General features: G+C 42.4%; 1 protein-coding gene across 1 annotated transcript in view; it reads right to left on the bottom strand.

Annotated features, from left to right (window-relative positions):
* Nucleotides 1-18,443, bottom strand: part of LOC136628982 (zinc finger protein 182-like) — a 259,616-nt gene that overhangs the window by 199,461 nt on the left and 41,712 nt on the right. Inside the window, exons 7-9 of the mRNA XM_066605066.1 lie at nt 6,679-6,767; nt 6,040-6,219; nt 5,834-5,957 (exon numbers count right to left, since the gene is read on the bottom strand). Coding sequence (XP_066461163.1) covers nt 5,834-5,957; nt 6,040-6,219; nt 6,679-6,767 — 393 coding nt within the window. The remainder of the gene's footprint in view (nt 1-5,833; nt 5,958-6,039; nt 6,220-6,678; nt 6,768-18,443) is intronic.

Below are 18,443 nucleotides of genomic sequence, written 5' to 3'. Positions count from 1 at the left end.
CTTTTCCCCTATAGTAATTCCAGATACATCTTTTGCGCTCCTTACACATTCCGCTTTGGGTTCCGAGACCAGAGAACATATTAAAGGTGATTACAGACATCAGAGTGCCGTTGGAGATATTAAATGTTTTAGAGGTACATCCTGGGGTTATTACAGCAGCAGATGGGGCAGAGTATAGTGCCATAATTCAGTCATATGCCACTCCAGATATCCCAAATTTGAGGAGAGTTTCACTTGGGTATCCCCCATAGACTCGGTCAAATAACTTTCCTGCATTGAGGGAAAGAAGCAGAGAAGGCATCTGAGTTTCTCGATAAAGTTACTAGTGTTTCCAAATCTACGTGTGCCATCAACCGGTGCCAATCCTTAAGAAATAATAATAATAATCTTTATTTGTATAGTGCCAACTTATTCCGCAGCGCTTTCAGGCATGGATAAATGCAAAACAATACAACAATTGCAACAATTACAATGTGAGATACATTGGGTTAGACACAAATGGGTTGAGGGTGGTACAGGAGGTGCAGGGGTTGGGGAACACTGGCAATAGGAAATTTAAAAGGCAAACAGGGTGGAGCACCATAGGGAGGGGTGAAGGACTAGATCAGGAGATTTGGTATGCTTCCCTGAAGAGGTGCGTTTTTAAGGCACGTCTGAAATTTCGTGTATCAGGAATTGTCCGGATGCCTTGGGGTAGAGCATTCCAGAGGATGGGTGCTGCTCTGGTGAAGTCCTGAAGGCGAGCATGTGAGGTTCGTATTACAGGGGTGTTTAGTCTGAGTGTGTTAGCCGATCGGAGTGAGCGGGCTGGGTGGTGTACGGACAGGAGGGAGGTGATGTATGGTGGCGCAGCGCCATGCAGAGCTTTGTGAGTGAGGTAGAGGAGTTTAAATTTAGTTCTGCAGTGGATGGGCAGCCAATGCAGCGACTGGCATAATGCAGAGGCGTCTGAATAACGACTGGATAGAAAAATGAGCCTAGCTGCTGCATTTAGTATGGATTGGAGTGGAGCGAGTCTAGTGCGGGGGAGGCTGATGAGTAGCGAGTTGCAGTAGTCAAGCCGGGAGTGGATGAGGGCAACCACGAGCGTCTTTAGCGTGTCCGTGGTTAGGAACGGACGTATTTTAGCAATATTTCTGAGGTGCATGTGGCATGTTTGGGCCAGGGATTGGATATGGGGGGAAAAGGAAAGGTCAGAGTCCAGTGTGACCCCAAGGCATCGGGCATGCCGTCTGGGGGTTATGATGGTGCCAGACACTGGAATGGAGATGTTGAGGGGAGGTCGGTTAGAAGGTGGAAAGACAAGGAGGTCAGTTTTAGAGAGGTTTAGTTTGAGAAAAAGGGAGGACATAGTGTTAGAGACAGCGGACAGACAGTCGGTGATATTTTGGAGGAATGGTCCAGAGATCTCACGAGAGGAGGTGTATAGTTGGGTGTCGTCAGCGTAGAGATGGTATTGGAGGCCAAATTTGTGGATGGTTTGTCCAATTGGGGCAGTACAGATAGAGAAGAGAAGGGGACCAAGGACCAAGCCCTGGGGTACCCCAACAGCGAGAGGTAGTGGAGCAGAGATAGAACCAGCAAAGGCAACACTGAAAGAGCGGTCAGAGAGGTAGGAAGAGAACCAGGAGAGACCAGTATCCTTTAGACCAATGGAGTGGAGCATAGTGAGAAGGAGATTATGGTCGACAGTGTCAAATGCAGCAGACAGGTCAAGGAGGATTAGTAGGGAGTAATCACCTCTCGACTTTGCAGTCATCTGGTCATTTGTTACTTTTGTAAGGGCAGTTTCGGTCGAGTGTAGAGAGCGGAAACCAGACTGGAGGGGGTCGAGGAGTGAGTTGTCAGAGAGAAAGCGAGTAAGGCGGGAGTAGACCAGACGTTCCAGTAATTTGGAGATGAAGGGGAGGTTTGAGACTCACACCTGATCTTGAAAAACCAGAGTAGGTAAAATATCTGCAACCTTGTGCATAAAATCTTTGAATATCTGTTTAAGGCCGTGTTAAGTAATGATATAGGGTGGAAGTTTCTAGGTCTATCTGGGATTTTCCATGGTTTAGGGAGCAATAATCATTACATGTAACATCTCTGGGGATTCTAAGTGTTGGTTGTAAAAATGATGGGTCATCCTGGAGATTATAAAGTGAAGCATGGGCATTATCTATAGTATTCAATACAGTTTGAGGGTTGAATATTTTTTCATTTTGTGTGATAACATTTTAATATATTTTAGCGTTAGCGGCTCCAGGTTAGAGATATGATGTTAATAGTCCGCTCACTTTATTTATTTTTTACTATAATACCTGGCTTTTATTTTCCATAGCACTGGTTTACATTGTCCTTAGCGAATATCTCCCCACTCGGCAGTGAAGGTTCGGTGCGGGTGACAGGTGAGTTGCGGCAGTCAGCGGGGGGGGGGGGGGGGAGAGATCTCCCCTCCGTTCCTCCCCGCTCTCCCCCGGAGCTCCCCGCACGCCGCCGTCAGCCAAATCTTTGCTCCCGAGCGGGCAGGTACTCGCTCATCTCTAATAAAGATAGCCTACAGGCTCTTTTTTTGCACCACATTTTGACACCTTTGTGTGACCATTCGTAAACGATTTTGGCGTCATTAGATTTGTTACATCCTCACCACCGCTGTAAATTCATAAAATTGGATTCTGATACATTAGGAGACTGTCAGGCCGGGTCAAACTTCCTATGTTAAGTCTAGTAGCACTGTTACATTTCAGCCAACAGTTCCTCTTGGGAGAGTCAAGAGTTGCTATGCGACGTTCATATCAAGTGCTTACCAGTTTGACTGTTGCCATGTCCCCAAAACGTGGAAGACCAAGCCATGGTCAGCAAACAGTTCAAGCCAAATCCTTGACTTGACAACATACAGCTTATAATCGCAAGTGAATGCGTGCCTCCAGTAGGTAAACATCACGCCATACTGAAATTCAAACTCTGGGATTCATGGACAACATGTGGCAACATTGTAAGGCCCTGCACAAGGGATTGGGAATGTTTTCAATATGACCTTTCCATTCTGGCAACACAGCCTGTAGTGGTCATGGCTCCATTCAGCTCGAAAGTTCAGGGCCTAACAATGCTGGCAAATGTTGTCTATGGATCCTAGAGTTTGAACGTCAGTATGGCATAAGGTTGACATACTGGACACACAGTCTTCCCTGTTTTGGGGACATGGCAACATACTGTTTGAAGAGTTTAACACTTGCATGAAGAATGCTGAAGCCTTCACAGTTCAGCAAGTGATATTGGTAGAACTAGATTCACTTAAAGGCGTATGCTCAGATGGAAGTTGGTAGACTGAAAATGTAGTTTATCCTGAAGTCCTTGCCAATTCAAATAATCAGTTCTTACAACTTTTACAACCATTCCTTCAAAACATTTTATTTTTGTGTGGCGAATAGAGATGAGCGGGTATACTCGCTAAGGCACATTACTCAAGCGAGTAGTGCCTTAGCCGAGTATCTCCCCACTCATCTCTAAAGATTCGGGGGCCGTCGAGGGGTGAGGAGCGGTGGGGGAGAGCGGGGAGGAACGGAGGGGAGATCTCTCTCTCCCTCTCTCCCCCCGCTCCACGCCGCAACTCAGCTGTCACCCGCGCCGGCCCCCGAATCTTTAGAGACGAGCGGGGAGATACTCGGCTAAGGCACTACTCGCTCGAGTAATGTGCCTTAGCGAGTATACTCGCTCATCTCTAGTGGCGAACATTGGGTCAATCTAGTTATATAAAATTTAGAAGATAGTCTGTTGATTCAATGTGTAGTATCGGTGAAAAACATATATGTGCGCGCAGGTCTTGTGTGTGAAAAAAGGTCTTGCAACGTCCATATATTAAGAAAATTTTATTTTTGTGTCAGTTGATATAAATCGGTGGGTTGATCTGTTTACTAGAAGCAGATGAGTCTAGAGATGGCCACATAACTCTGTTAAATCTCCTGCAATCAGGACAGAGACGTTCTTTTAATGGTTTAATGGTTGATTTTCTTGAAAAAAAACACAATAAAATATTGTCCGTTTTTTTTGTTTGAGGCATAAATGACTCCTGTAGTATAATTTATATTAACCCCTTAGTAACGGCCCTATAGTGTTTTTACATCCTGCCGTTGCAGGACGTGTATTAAGGGAGATAGCGCTGCTATCTCCCTCCATACAGCACGGATGTCAGCTGTTTATTACAGCTGAATCCCCGGGCAATAGCCGCGATCGGCCAGACGGATGATCGCGGCTATTAACCCTTTAAATGCCACTGTCAATTCTGACAGCGGCATTTAAATCCCCCAAACAATGTTCGGTGAGATCGGGGGAGCCGTGCAGATGTCATGGCAGCTGGGGGCCTTTTCAAAGGCCTCAGGGCTGCCTTAGCAGACTGCCTATCAAGCCATCCCCGTGGGGTGGCTTGATAGACTGCCTGTGAAAAAGCAGTATGATGTAATGCTATAGCATTACGTCATACTGCAGGAGCGATCAAAGCATTGCTGGTTGTAGTCCTCTAGGAGGACTAAAAGAAAGATCAATAAAGTTTTAGTAATTATTATTAAAAAAATAAAATAAATAAATGTTAAAAAGCACTTTGCCATTTTTGCAAAAAAAAAAATCAAAATAATAAACCAAAAATACGTGTTTGGTATCGCTGCGTCCGTAAAAGTCCGATCTATCAAAGCAATGCATCATTTACCCCGCAGGGTGAACGTGGTCCGAAAAAAAAAATAAAGAACGCCAGAAATGCACTTTTTTGATCACCCTATCTCAGAGAAAAAATGTAATAAAAAGCTAAATGATATCATTTACATCTTTTAGGGGTGGATTTTGTCCCCCATTCATCTTCCAGTCTCAGCTTGCTTTCCTCTATGTGAATTTGGAGCAGTTGAGAGTCCCCAGTCCTGGAGAAGCTGTCAGCTAAGCAGGCGAGTCAAAAACTAGTTTCTTCCCCTCTCTTGTGGCTACTAATTCCACAGGAAACCCCCATTTGTACGGGATATTGTTGGCACACAGAATTTTCGTGGCTTAGCTAATTTGCGACGTCTTGGCAGAGCGGCCGCAGGTAGATCAGTAAACTTGGAAAGGTCTTCTAATCTGTCTGGGAGATGGTGTATATTCCTAGTCACTAACGTCAGTTTATCCTTAAAATGATGGAAATGTAAATGGGTGATAACATCTCTTGGAGTTGATGCAGGCAGTGATTTAGGTTTTGGTATTTGGTGCATGCTGTCTATTAACAGATCAGTTTCAGGTGTATCTGGAAGGACCGCAACAAAGAAATATGTACGATATTCTGCAAGTTGCTCAGTTTCATCTCATTTTGGTTATGCCGACTCAAGCGGAATAAGTTGGCGCTATACAAATAAAGATTATCATGTATGCAGCAAAATCACACGTCTTTAGCAAGACCGATCTTCTAAAACTGCACATTCAATTTCAGTGCCTACCTCCCCTCTAGGGCATTATTTATATCCACTAACTTATTGTGAGCTTCTATTTTAGATTCAATATGAGAAGTACGGTCTCCCAGTGCTGTAAACTGTGTTTGAATGCGCAAAATTCATTAGATTACTCAATGCATTTCAGCTCCGTGGATCCTTACTCATGGCATGTGGTTTATAGTGGATTCCATGGTGAGAATAAATGGGTTAGCATGCAAACAGGCCAAATATTGATCCAATTTACCTAAAGTGGTAAAAGAAGATATACGACACGCAAGATAAAAGACATCAAAGAAATCAAGATATATTTCACCATGCAAGACATACAAGATCAAAAGATACAACCAAGATATATAAATAGTGTATCAGCAAGATATACATGAACATTTAGTCCTGTCTATTACCTGGTGATGGGAGCGGCTGGCGGGTCTCCATCATGGCCTCCTTGTACAGATCCTTGTGTCCTTCTAAATACTCCCACTCCTCCATGGAGAAATAGACAGCGACATCCTGACACCTTATAGGAACCTGACAACACAATATACAGTCATCACCCAGAAGCCTCCAGCGCTTATAATATATAATGTCCCAGCATTCCCTGCAGCGTCACCTCTCCAGGCAGCAGCTCAATCATCTTGTTGGCAAGTTCTAGAATCTTCTGTACATTATTGTCCTCGTATATCAGGGCGTGAGGTGGGGGCCTCGTGATTGGGCTCAGGGGCCTTCCCCATTTATCACACTTAGGAGTCCGACAGCCATCACTAGAGGTCTTCTTCACTACTTTGTAATCCTATATATGGAGAGATATTAATAAATATCCAGAATCTCTCCTCTCTCCCATGACATTATCGGTTATTATAGATAGGAATGATGTAATGTGATATCAACAGAATCTCTCCCCTCTCCTGTGACATCATCTGTTATCATAGATAAGAATGATGTAATGTGACATCATCAGAATCTCTCCCCTCTCCTGTGACATCATCTGTTATCATAGATAAGAATGATGTAATGTGACATCATCAGAGTCTCTCCCCTCTCCTGTGACATCATCTGTTATTACCATAGATACGATTGAGGTAATATAACATCATCAGAATCTCTCCCCTCTCTAGTGACATCATCTGTTATTATTATAGATAAGAATGATGTAATGTGACATCATCAGAATCTCTCACCTCTCCAGTGACATCATCTGTTATTACCAAAGATAAGAATGATGTAATGTGACATCATCAGAATCTCTCACCTCTCCAGTAATCTCGAAGAGTATCTCTACGATGAGATTTAATATACGTTTTACCATCTTCTTTCTGTCATTCATGCTCAACGGTGAATCTGGAATATGACATTATATAGAAGATATCAGAAGATTCTATTTTGTAGAACCTGGAAGGAAGGAAGATGAGCCAATATGAATGGGCGAGTGCTGCCTCTGATTGGCTGAGAGCAGGGACCAATTAGAGGCAGCTCTCAGCTGTTATTTAATCAGAGGCAGCCCATTCAGCAGGCGGGGATTTTAAATCCTCGTCTGCTGAATACTACTGAGAGCAGCTGAGTCCCGGCAGCTGCACAGAGGTGAGAATAATTTTTTTTTTACTACTGTATTGCCGGCTCCATTGAATTTAATAGGAGAACTTTGCGCTCCTCTGTGACAGATGTGGCACAGCTGTGGCAGAGGATAGCGGGCAGCACTCTTTTTGAGCGTCAAAACGCCCGTGTGACCGAGCTCTTTTTTGCAGATAAATGCTACTAGCAGGATTTGTTTCCGTCGTGCCGCCAGCTTAGGTCACGCGATTTTTTGAACGCATCAGTTATGCGCACAAAAAATTAGTGCGGCTGAGCCCTAAGTCTTTTAGCAGGAGTTTTGTTATGCCTAATTGTTAGATATTGACAGGCAGACCAAATGTGACCGGGTCAGCAGGGACCCGCCCCCATGACTCTTCTCCACATTCCTTTCTGGTCTTTGGATAATTGTTCATGTATAACCCCGCAGTGTCCCAGAGAACATACTGTAGATGTCTGTAATGTGGGCGCCGGTCAGGATATTATGCTGCCTGTAGTTCGAGGAGTGTAAGACTCCTCACAGGTTCCCTTTATCACAGAACCAGGCTGATGAAGGCTTGTATTATGTGGTAAGAGGTCATTTTTAATGATGTTATTTAATGTGCCGTATAATGAGAGGTGCAATTTATTTTTAAAAAAAAAAAACTATTTTCCATTGTGTAGAATTGAAAAAAAAAATTCTACCATTGCTTTTGTTTTACTGTTATGTCATCCACCGCTCGCAGAGCCCCGCACAGAAATAGAGCACGCCATGATTTGTTTGCCGCACGATATTTCGCACGGCCAAACTGCGGCCATCTGCATAGGATTGCGTTTGTTAACGCAATCCTATGCAGGCTTCCAGCAGCGGAAATTCCGCGGAATTTCTGCTCGTGTGCAGGCGACCTTAGGGTTCCCCAACTCAGCCCTTTCCGCCATCTCTTTTGTAGGAAATACTAAAGTATTTCATTAAAATTTGGATTTTAGAAAACTATATCACTTTTACTACAACTAAAAAAAATGTAAGCCACTGTGGCATAACTTTTAGATGTTGCCTTTTTTCTACTTGCCATAAGAGTATCCACAACTGCCCCATGTTCCTTAATCTCTGCCCCTCAGTAACCAGGCCACCAGTTGTAACTGGTGAATGCTGGGGCAGTTTACTGGGCCCAGCATGGTAAAGGAATCGAGGTCTGAACTGTTAGACTCAAAATCAGAGGACACCACGGCCCTTTCTGCTTGGCAAATTGAACATATTTTTGGGAACGGAGGCCCTCCTTGGGAATGCAAGGCATGTGGAAAATGTGTTGTGTGTTGGAATATTGACACTCAAAAAACCTTTTGCAAATATGCAAGTACCCGTGTATACCACATTCTGCAGACTATTACACTGTTGACTTTTGTCACTGTTTTCTTGTGGGGGTGCACTTTGCCACTTTTAGCACTTACTTTTTGCATGCATCACATATAATAGAATATACTGAAATACTGTATTCAATATTAGACTCTATAAAAAAAAAGTATGCTAACTTCTGCTTCATTGTTCCGCCTGAGCATGCTGATGCTGCGATCACTACTATGTTTTTATCTTCTTTTTTGCCCACTATTTAGGTGAGATATTAGGTCAGGTGTTTTTCTTATGTGCCTAATAAGGTTTGACTGCACTATCTATATTCATATTGCTTTATTATACTTTTATCATATCATTTGTATGTTAAAAGGACTTGCGAAATATAATATCAGGTGACTTAGGTGTTCTCGTATCTGGAGTATACTACTGACTGGCACGGTATTGGAGTATGATCATTTTTGTTTCATTGTTCAGTCCATGGACCAACAGTATTATTTCTTTTTTTTGTTCCCTGTAGGTGATGTGAGACACAAGGTCTGGTGTTTTCTTTAGGTGTTTAATAGGGTTGGATTGCACTGTTTATATTGTTTTTGTATTATACTTTTATGATATATTACCAGATTGTATGAACCTGCTTGTATGGACACTGCATACTATTATTTTTGCAACGAGTTCTAATAAAATTATATTTCCTATGCTCCTGTGTGTTGAACTTAGTGGTTTGGTATAGCTTCTTTAACCCCTTCCCGCTCCATGACGTACCGGTACGTCATGGAGCGGCGGGGTATGTATGAAGAGAGGTTGCGTGGCAACCTCTCTTCATACAGTGCAGGCGTCAGCTGTTTAATAGCCGACCGTGGCTATTAACCATTTAAATGCCGCTGTCAATTCTGACAGCGGCATTTAAATTCCCCGAACGATGTTCGTGGGGTTCTGCACGGCCCCCCCGCGGTGAGATCGGGGGAGCCGTGCAGGTATCATGGCAGCCGGGGGCCTAATGAAAGGCCCCAGGGCTGCCTTACCAGACTGCCTATCAAGCCATCCCCGTGGGGTGGCTTGATACACTGCCTGTCAAAAAGCAGTATGACGTAATTACGTCATACTGCAGGAGGAATCAAAGCATTGCATGTTAAAGTCCCCCAGGGGGACTTCAAAGTAATGTAAAAAAAAAAATCTATAAAGTTATTTTAATTGAAAAAAAAAGTCAAAGTAAAAGTTTAAATCCCCCCCCCCTTTTGCCATATCTATTATTAAAAAATCTAAATAATAAATTAAAAATATGTATTTGGTATCGCCACGTCCGTAAAAGTTCAAACTATCAAAGTAGCGCAATATTTTTCTCGCACGGTGAACATCGTCCGAAAAATAAAATAAAGAACACCAGAAATGTACTTTTTCAGTTACCCTGTCTCCCAGAAAAAATGCAATAAAAAGCGAACAAAAAGTCGTATGTATTCCAAATTGGTACTATCAGAAACTACAGGACATCCCGCAAAAAACGAGCCATCGCTCAACTATGTCGACAAAAAAATAAAAAAGTTATTGCGCGCACAAAATGACCGCAGAAAGTAATTGAAAAAAATTAAATATCTTTGAAAAAAAATAACGAGTAGTATAGTAAGAAAAAACCTATACAAGTTTGGTATCATAGTAATCATACCGACCCATAGAATAAAGTTATCATGTCGCTTTTGTTGCCGTTTGTGCGCCGTAGAAAGAAGACGCACTGAAAGATGGCGGAATGTCATTTTGTTTTTTTATTTTACTCCACTTAGAATTTTTAAAAAAAGTTTTTCAGTACATTATACGGTACTTTAAATAGCACCATTAAAAAATACAACGCGTCCCGAAAAAAAACAAACCTTCATACAGCGACGTAGATGGATAAATAAAGGAGTTACGATTTTTTTGAAGGGGGGAGGAAAAAACGAAAATGGAAAAAGAAAAAGGGGCCACGTCATTAAGGGGTTAATAGGTAAAAAGCTTTTTCTTTGTAAATCTCTTAATTCTATCATCTTCCTGAGGCTGCCTTCACACAAACATATATATATGCAGCTATTTACCTGCGTATATACACCAGGCTATCTGAATGAATGCATTGGATTCAATGCATTCTATCAGATGGCCGGGGTATATACACAGGTAAATAGCTGCGTATATATGATCTTGTGAAGGCAGCCTGAACCTGTATCCAGCAGTACCCCAAGAAATACTTAGTGTTCAGAGTCGGACTTGATTTTTTATTCATTTACTATCCACCCCAGACCTGACAAAAGCTCTATCGTCTGGGTCGGATCAGTTGACATGGTAGGTTTATCATCTGCTATAATTAACAGATCATCCAGGTATGGGACAATATTAACCCTTGACCTCTGAGGTGAGCTATTGGCTCTATCTTTATTTTGGAAAGTAAACACAGGGCCGTTGCCAGACCAAAGGCCGACACACAAACTGAAAATAGTGAATGTCTGAGTCCATTTGAACTGCAGACCTATTTTTGGTTAGTTTGATGGACTGGTATATGGTAATAAGCACCCTTTAATCTAAGGTACATAAGACGCTGTTTTGCTTTATCAGAGATAGAGTAGATTTAATGGTTTCCATTTTACATTTCCTTTAAGATTTATTAGTATTTCCAGAGGATGCCTTTGGCTTGGTAACTAGAAATATTTTTGAAAAGTAAGCTTTTTCCTGTTCACTAAGAGGAACTATTACACCTATCCATAAAAGGTCCTTCACCCCTTGTATTCTTTGGTGGAAATTTATGAACCGATTAGTTGTAATCACAGATCTCCCAGGTGATAGTGAGTAAAATTCTATCCTATAACCCTGCTGGATTATTGGCAGTACCCATGCATTATCAGAAATCAGAGGCCATTTCCCATAGTATAGGAGCCATCTGCCTCCCACTGGCTGTTTGACTTCAGAGGCTATTTGGAGTGGGAATGGGAGTGGAAGTTTTTTACCTTTCCTTCCCTTAGGAGAAGACCATCTGCACGATTTTCCTTTACCTCTGATCTGTCTCTGCAGGTAGTCAGGTCTTTAAGAGGGATCTATTTCCCAGCTTTTTCCAGGATTTTGTTCAATTTGGCATCAAATAAATATTCACTCCGAATGGGGATGTTGCATAGATGTTTTTTGGACATAGTATACACTCTCCATGCTTTCAGCCATAAAGCCCTCATAGAGGCATTATTCAGACTTGCATTTCTTGCAGCAATCCTGGGGGATTCTACGGATGCATCCGCCAAGAAGCCGGACGCTTTTTTAACCCCTTAATGACACCGCGTATTTTGGCATTGAGGACCAAGCGATTTTTTGGTATTTTTCCATCTCCATTTTTCAAAAGCCATAACTTTTTTATTTTTCCGTGGACGCGGCCATATAAGGGCTTGTTTTTTGCGTGGCGATCTGTAGTTTTTATCGGTGCCACTTTTGGGTACATAGACAATATCGTAATTTTTTTTTTTTTTTATGATAACGGAGAGAAAATGCATCAATTCTGCCATAGATTTCTTTTTCTTTTTTTTACAGCGTTAATCATGCAGCATAAATGACACACTAAATTTTTTCTGCGGGTCGGTACGGTAACAACAATACCAAAATTGTTATATTTTTTTTAGGTTTTTACACTTTTTTGCAATAAAACCCCCTTTTTTTTGGAAATATTTTTTTTTCTCTATAGCTGCATTCAAAGTCCTGTAACTTTTTTATTTTTCTATGTACGGAGCTCTATAAGGGCTTATTTTTTGTGAGATGAGCTGCAGTTTTTATTGGTACTATTTTGGGGAATGTACGGCTTTTTTGATCACTTTTATTGCATTTTTTGTGAGGCAAAATGCTAAAAATTAGCATTTTGCCTCTGTTTTTTAGCGTTTTTTTTTACGCTTTTTGTCGTACAAAATAAAAAGCATGTTCAACTTTTTGTACACGTCGTTACGGATGCGTCAATACCCAATATGTGGGGTTTTCATATTTTTTTCCCCTTTTTTTATGCTAACATTAGAAAAAGCATAAAAAAGGGGTTTTTTTAATATTTTTTTTTACATTTTTCTTTTTTTTACGTTTTTTTTTCTTTTTTTTACACTGTTCGAGTCCCTCTGAGGGACTTGCAGCACTGTGCCTATGATCGCTGTCATAAGGCATGGCAGAGCTACTGCTCTGCCATGCCTTATCGCTTGTACAGCGATTATAGGCACAGGCAATACAGGACGCCAGTGTCTGGCGTCCTGTTGCCATGGTGACAGGCCGGGCTCTCGCGATGACATCGCGATAGCCGGCTGGAGACACAGAGAGAGCGCGATCCCTCTGTGAACTCTTTCCCTGCCGCGATCTACTTAGATCGCGGCAGGGAAGGGGTTAACAGCGGGGGGGTGCATCTCCGATGCCCCCCTGCTGTTGCAGCGGGACGCCGGCTGTGACTGACAGCCGGCTCCCGCTGCGGGATAGCGCTGGATCATATGTGATCTCGCGCTATCCCCAGGACGTACCGGTACGTCCTGTTGCGGGAAGTACCAGGCTCCCAGGACGTACCGGTATGTCCTGGAGCCGGAAGGGGTTAAAGTAAAGAAATACCCATGCATATCTCTTCCCTGGAGGTTCTTTCTTTTAGACTGTCCTCCAGTCTTGTGAGACAGAGAAGCATAGCTCTGGCCATGGATGTGGCTGCAACATTAGCCTCCACCAGGCTAGATGTGGCTTCCCGTGATCTCTTAAGTAATAAATCTGCATTTTTGTCCATAGATTCCCGTAGTTGAGAGAAGTCCTCAAATAGAAGGCAGGTATTTCTGGTTGCTATAGTCACACGTGAACCTACTTTAGGTATTTCAGTCCATAGACTTGTCTCCTCTGAATTATATAGGAGTCTCCTTTTGAACTATCTTGAGAGAGTTAACCTGTTCTCGACCTTTCCCCATCTCATCTGTATTGATCTGGGCTCCCTGACTTTTTGAATCCCCCTTGTACTGTTAACAGCTTTAATTAATTCCTCTAAATTAATTTTAGAAAAGTAATATTTCCTGTCTTCTTTCACAAGGAGTATAGTGAAGTCTTATAAATATTCACTATCCAATAATGCACCATCAGACCACTCAGATTCAGATGAAACTATACTCATGGTGCAAGGTCTTTTAAGTGGTTTGGGCAGGCTGGGGATCTGCCTTCATGGCTTGCACCTCTTCTCTAACCACAGTATGGAGGTCCACATGAAAGATGTTTGCTCCTCCCTCATTATTCTTCCTGTTCATGCAGCGCATAAAGGTTTATTTTTACAGCTTACAAAAATGCTCCTGGCCCAGAGCATAGTTCAGACAACGGGGTCTGCGAATTCCTGCACTTTCAAGTCTGCGGATTCAATAGCCACACTGTCAAACATAGTATATGCAAATATGGGAGAAGAGTTTGGCCCTGCTGCAGAAGATCCTGTCTGAGTAGCAGGGCACAGGGTGTGTCAACCAGTAAGAACACAAGATCAGCATACCAAGGATGATGTGATTTGTTCAAAAAGCCTTGAGTGAACAGCCGAGGCCAAAGATACCAGAAGATAATGAAAAGGTCTCAAGACTGGTCCCCGTGTAGAGATAACATGTTCTTCGCTGTTCACATATGTTCCAAAATATTCCCTCCAAAACAACTTATAACTAATCACCTATGATTCTACTGCACTTGCTTGCGGTTGTTTGGCATTTTAGATGTTAAATTCCTTATCTTGCACATTCTTATTGTGTTTATGTTTTATTGACCAATGGTAATAAATGAATTATAATAAACTTGAATCATTGTAATCAAAGCATGTGCCTCTATAAAAACTGCTGCCCGTCAATCAATAAATAGATACCTGTTGATCATGTCCAGTGGTGTTGTGGTGAAAGTTATTTCCCAAGTTCGGCTATCCTCTAACTGAATTTGGACTCCGGAAGCATATCGGATAGTAAATAGATTTATTTGCTCTAACATCCTCGATCTTGACTTTATTGAGGCTGCGGAATAAAAGGTGTTGGGGAAAAAGTATACAGGAAGGAGAACTGGTTCCATCGGATTGCTAAGTTGTCCACCACCAAGGTTGTGGATCATGAAGAGCAGAAGATGACTATTGAGCCTTGATGCCATCAGATCCATGTCTGGCACACCACATCTGGTGCAGATGTCCACAAAGACTTCCTTGTATAGAGCCCACTCCCTTGAGTCTTTTGTTTTCCTGCTGAGGAGGTCTGCGAATGGCTGAGATGTCTATGTTTTTAGAATAAACTTTAGAATTCTTTGGAATACAACCTGTCTGTCTGTGTCACATTGACTTCCCCAGGCCTGAAACACTTTACTAATTTGGAACTCGGCAACATATTGAGGGGTCCCTGGAATATCCCTAACACACCTGAGAGTGTCTAGCGCTATTTTGAGGCTTTCACATACAAACAGGCTAACTGTTTATCAAATTTACCTACGGTGGTAGAAAAAGATATACCACATGCAAGATATCAAAAACATCCAAGGGAGCAATAAAAATATTAGCATGCAAGACATATAAGAGCAAAAGAAACAACCAAGAAATATAAATAGTGTATCAGCAAGATATGCATGATCATTTAGTCCTGTCTATTACCTAGTGATGTGAGCGGCAGGCGGGTCTCCATCATGGCCTCCTTGTACAGATCCTTGTGTCCTTCTAAATACTCCCACTCCTCCATGGAGAAATAGACAGTGACATCCTGACACCTTATAGGAACCTGACAACACAATATACAGTCATCACCCAGAAGCCTCCAGTGATTATAATATATAATGTCCCAGCATTCCCTGCATCACCACCTCTCCATTCAGAAGATCAATCAATTTGTTGGCGAGTTCTAGAATCCTTTGTACATGGATGTCTTCATGTATCAGGGGGTGAGGTGTGGACCCCGCGTTTGGGCTCAAGGGTTTTCTCTGCCCATCACACACAGGGGCCCGACTGCCATCATTAGAGGTTTTTTTCACTAGTGTGTAATCCTGTATGTGGGGAGACATTAATAAATATTACTACAGACATTTCCAGAGTCCATCACCTCTCCTGTGACATCGTCTGTTATTACCATAGATAAGAAGGATGTAATGTGACATCATCAGAATCCCCCCCCCCTCTCCAGTGACATCATCTGTTATTACCACAGATACGATTGAGGTAATAACATCATCAGAATCCATCACCTCTCCAGTGACATCATCTGTTATTATTATAGATGAGAATGATGTAATCTGACATCATCAGAATCTCTCCCCTCTCCAGTGACATCATCTGTTATTATTATAGATGAGAATGATGTAATGTGACATCATCAGAATCTCTCACCTCTCCACTAAACTCGAAGAGTATTTCTACGGTGAGATTTAATATGCGTTTCACCATCTTCTTTCTGTCCTCCTCCATCCTGAACGGTGAATCTGGAATATGATGTTATATAGAAGATATCAGAAGATCAGATTTTGTACGACCTGAATGGAAAGAAGATGAGCCAATATAAAACCATGTAAGTCCTTTATCAGGAGTTTTATGATGCCTAGTTGTTCGATATTGTCAGCCAGTCCAAATGTGACCAGATTAGCAGGGACCCGCCCCAGTGACTCTTCTCCACATTTCTTGCAAAGTTTTGGATGATTTTTCATGTATAACCCCGCAGTGTCCCAGAGAACATACTGTAGATGTCTGTAATGTGGGCGCCGGTCAGGATATTATGCTGCCTGTAGTTGGGGGAAGTACAAGGCCTCCTTAACACGGGCGACAAAGTCACACAATTTTGTAGCATTGCTACAATGCTACAAATCGCATGTATGAAAAGGCCATGCTTTCTTATGGGGTCCTTCACACATGCAATGTTTTGCAGCATGCAACAATCCAACACAAAAACCTTGCGGGTCCGGCGATATGCCTGAGACTCGCGAGATTTTGTAGCCCATGTTTCCTTATGGAGCCTTCCTCTCTGTTGCATCGCATCGCAGAAAAATGCGGGTTTCAAGTGGTGCGATGCAACTTTGACAGTAGCAAATGCTACTGTCAAAGCTATAATCTAAGCCCTAACTGCAGAAAAAAAATACACATACATCACCTTAGACGCACTGTCAGCCTGGCCGCATCTTCTCCCCGAGTCCCGGCACTGATCTTTTTCTTCTATTCTGGCCAGGATTCGAAAGTCCCCGCCTCCTGATAGCGCTGGCTGTGATTGGCTGATGCTTAGCCAATCATAGCCAGTGCTCGATGAATGGCTGTGATTGAACCAATCACAGCCATTCATCAAGCACTGGCTGTTATTGGCTAAGCGTCAGCTAATCACAGCCAGCGCTTCCAGGAGGCAGGGATTTTTCAATCCCTGGCCAGAAGATGAAGACATGAAAAAGTTCCGGGACTCGGGGAGAAGCTGCAGCGGCGCCACGAACAGTGCGGCAGAGGTGATGTATACTTTTTTTCTTCTCTTTAGCTACAGCTTTTTTTCTGGGTAGGACCACTATTTCAAGCCCCCCCACCCTCAAAAATCCTTGCATGTGATGCTACAATACAAAGTTGCGCGACTTTGTAGTGCTACAAAATAGAAGACACAGCGATATTGCATGGACCAGCGATGCAATATTGCTGCGCTTTTCTTGCAGCGATGCAGTGTCGCCCGTGTGAAGGAGACCCAAGACTTTTCACAAGTTTTTTTCACAGAACTAACCCGATGAAGGCTTCTATTTAGTGACAAACTGTCATTTTTAATGATGTTATTTAATGTGTTGTATAATGAATTGAGAAACATTAAAAAAAAAAAACTTTCCTTTGTTTAGCATTGAAAAAGTTCTACCATTGTTATAGTTGTACTGATGTCATTCATTGTGTGGTAAAAATGATGTTTACTTTATTCTCTGTGTCAGACTACAGCGCTTCCAAATTTATAAAGTTTTTTGCTTTTGTTGAAAAAAAATGACTTTTAAAAAATTTCCTTTTGTGTCATTAGACCCAACTCTTACATATGTGCTTTTTACTGCAGCATTTTGAACGCAGCGGTAATTGCAGTAAAACGCTTCCATTCATTTCAATGGTGGCTTGCAGACATGCGTTCAAACATGGTGCTTTCTACTGTTGCATTTTCGAGAGCTCTATTTTGCCCATTTTTATTTTTCGATCTGTGTGATTCCTTGTATTTTGCAGGCTGAGCTGTAGTTGTTGGTATTTTTGAGGCAAAAAGCAGCTAGAAAGGAAGCAAGGTGTAACCAGAGAATGACGTCATATGATGGAGGAATAAAATAACTGAGCCCACACAAGTATGACTTCAGAAAAATATTCCTCCGTCATATGATGTCATTCTCTGGTTACACCTTGCTTCCCTTCTAGTGGCTTTTTGCCGCAACCGTTTCTGGTGGAGAATGTGGGCATCACAACAGCACCCCGAGCCACGGACGCTCCAGAGACGGAGACCAGGACACAGGAAGACGACGGTAAGTAACCATTGTGTTACTGCCTTTCTCCTGAGCTCTGCTCCCTGTTCTGTAGTTTGGTGTGTGACGTGATGCAATCTGCCGTGTACCAGTGAATGTTGATGTTTTACATGTGCTCAACTTATCTTTTAAGGAGTATGATTCTGAGAGTACTTGATGAGCCTCTAACGGGGGAGGCTGCGAGAAGTGGCAGCGGTAAAAGCTGCCCAGTTTGTTTGGATAAGGAGCTCTGCCGTTTCTCATTGGGACCCATGTGAGGCGCAGCAGGCCAGAGCACGCTATATGTGTAAACTGTCTTATATTAGGGCCACCCAATGAGTCTGACGTGGATGGGGACAAGACACACATCAGTTTTGGCAGGGACATATCGAGTGAGAAGAATGTCCGATCTGTGTAGTGCGTGAGTTTGTATATTCAGGAGTCTGTGTGATTTCTCCTGTAATGAATGTTCTCTAATTTTATGTGAGGAACATATATTTGTGATAGACATGATGATTAGTTAGCGTAAAAGGTCTATTGATTTGTAATAAACTAGATGTATTACGCAGCTGTAGTGATTTGACTCTATAGAGGCTAATGACTGCATAATTTCATCATGGTAGTTGCTTATACACTGGACTTGAGAGAAGGTGGGCAGGAAGGAGGGGGGATTCTATATGATCCGACAAATGAGAATC

The sequence above is a fragment of the Eleutherodactylus coqui genome, chromosome 5 (genome assembly GCF_035609145.1).
Source record: "Eleutherodactylus coqui strain aEleCoq1 chromosome 5, aEleCoq1.hap1, whole genome shotgun sequence".
NCBI lineage: Eukaryota > Metazoa > Chordata > Amphibia > Anura > Eleutherodactylidae > Eleutherodactylus > Eleutherodactylus coqui.
The sequence above is the reverse complement of the archived record's forward strand: the minus strand, read 5'-3'. Positions and strand labels throughout refer to the sequence as shown.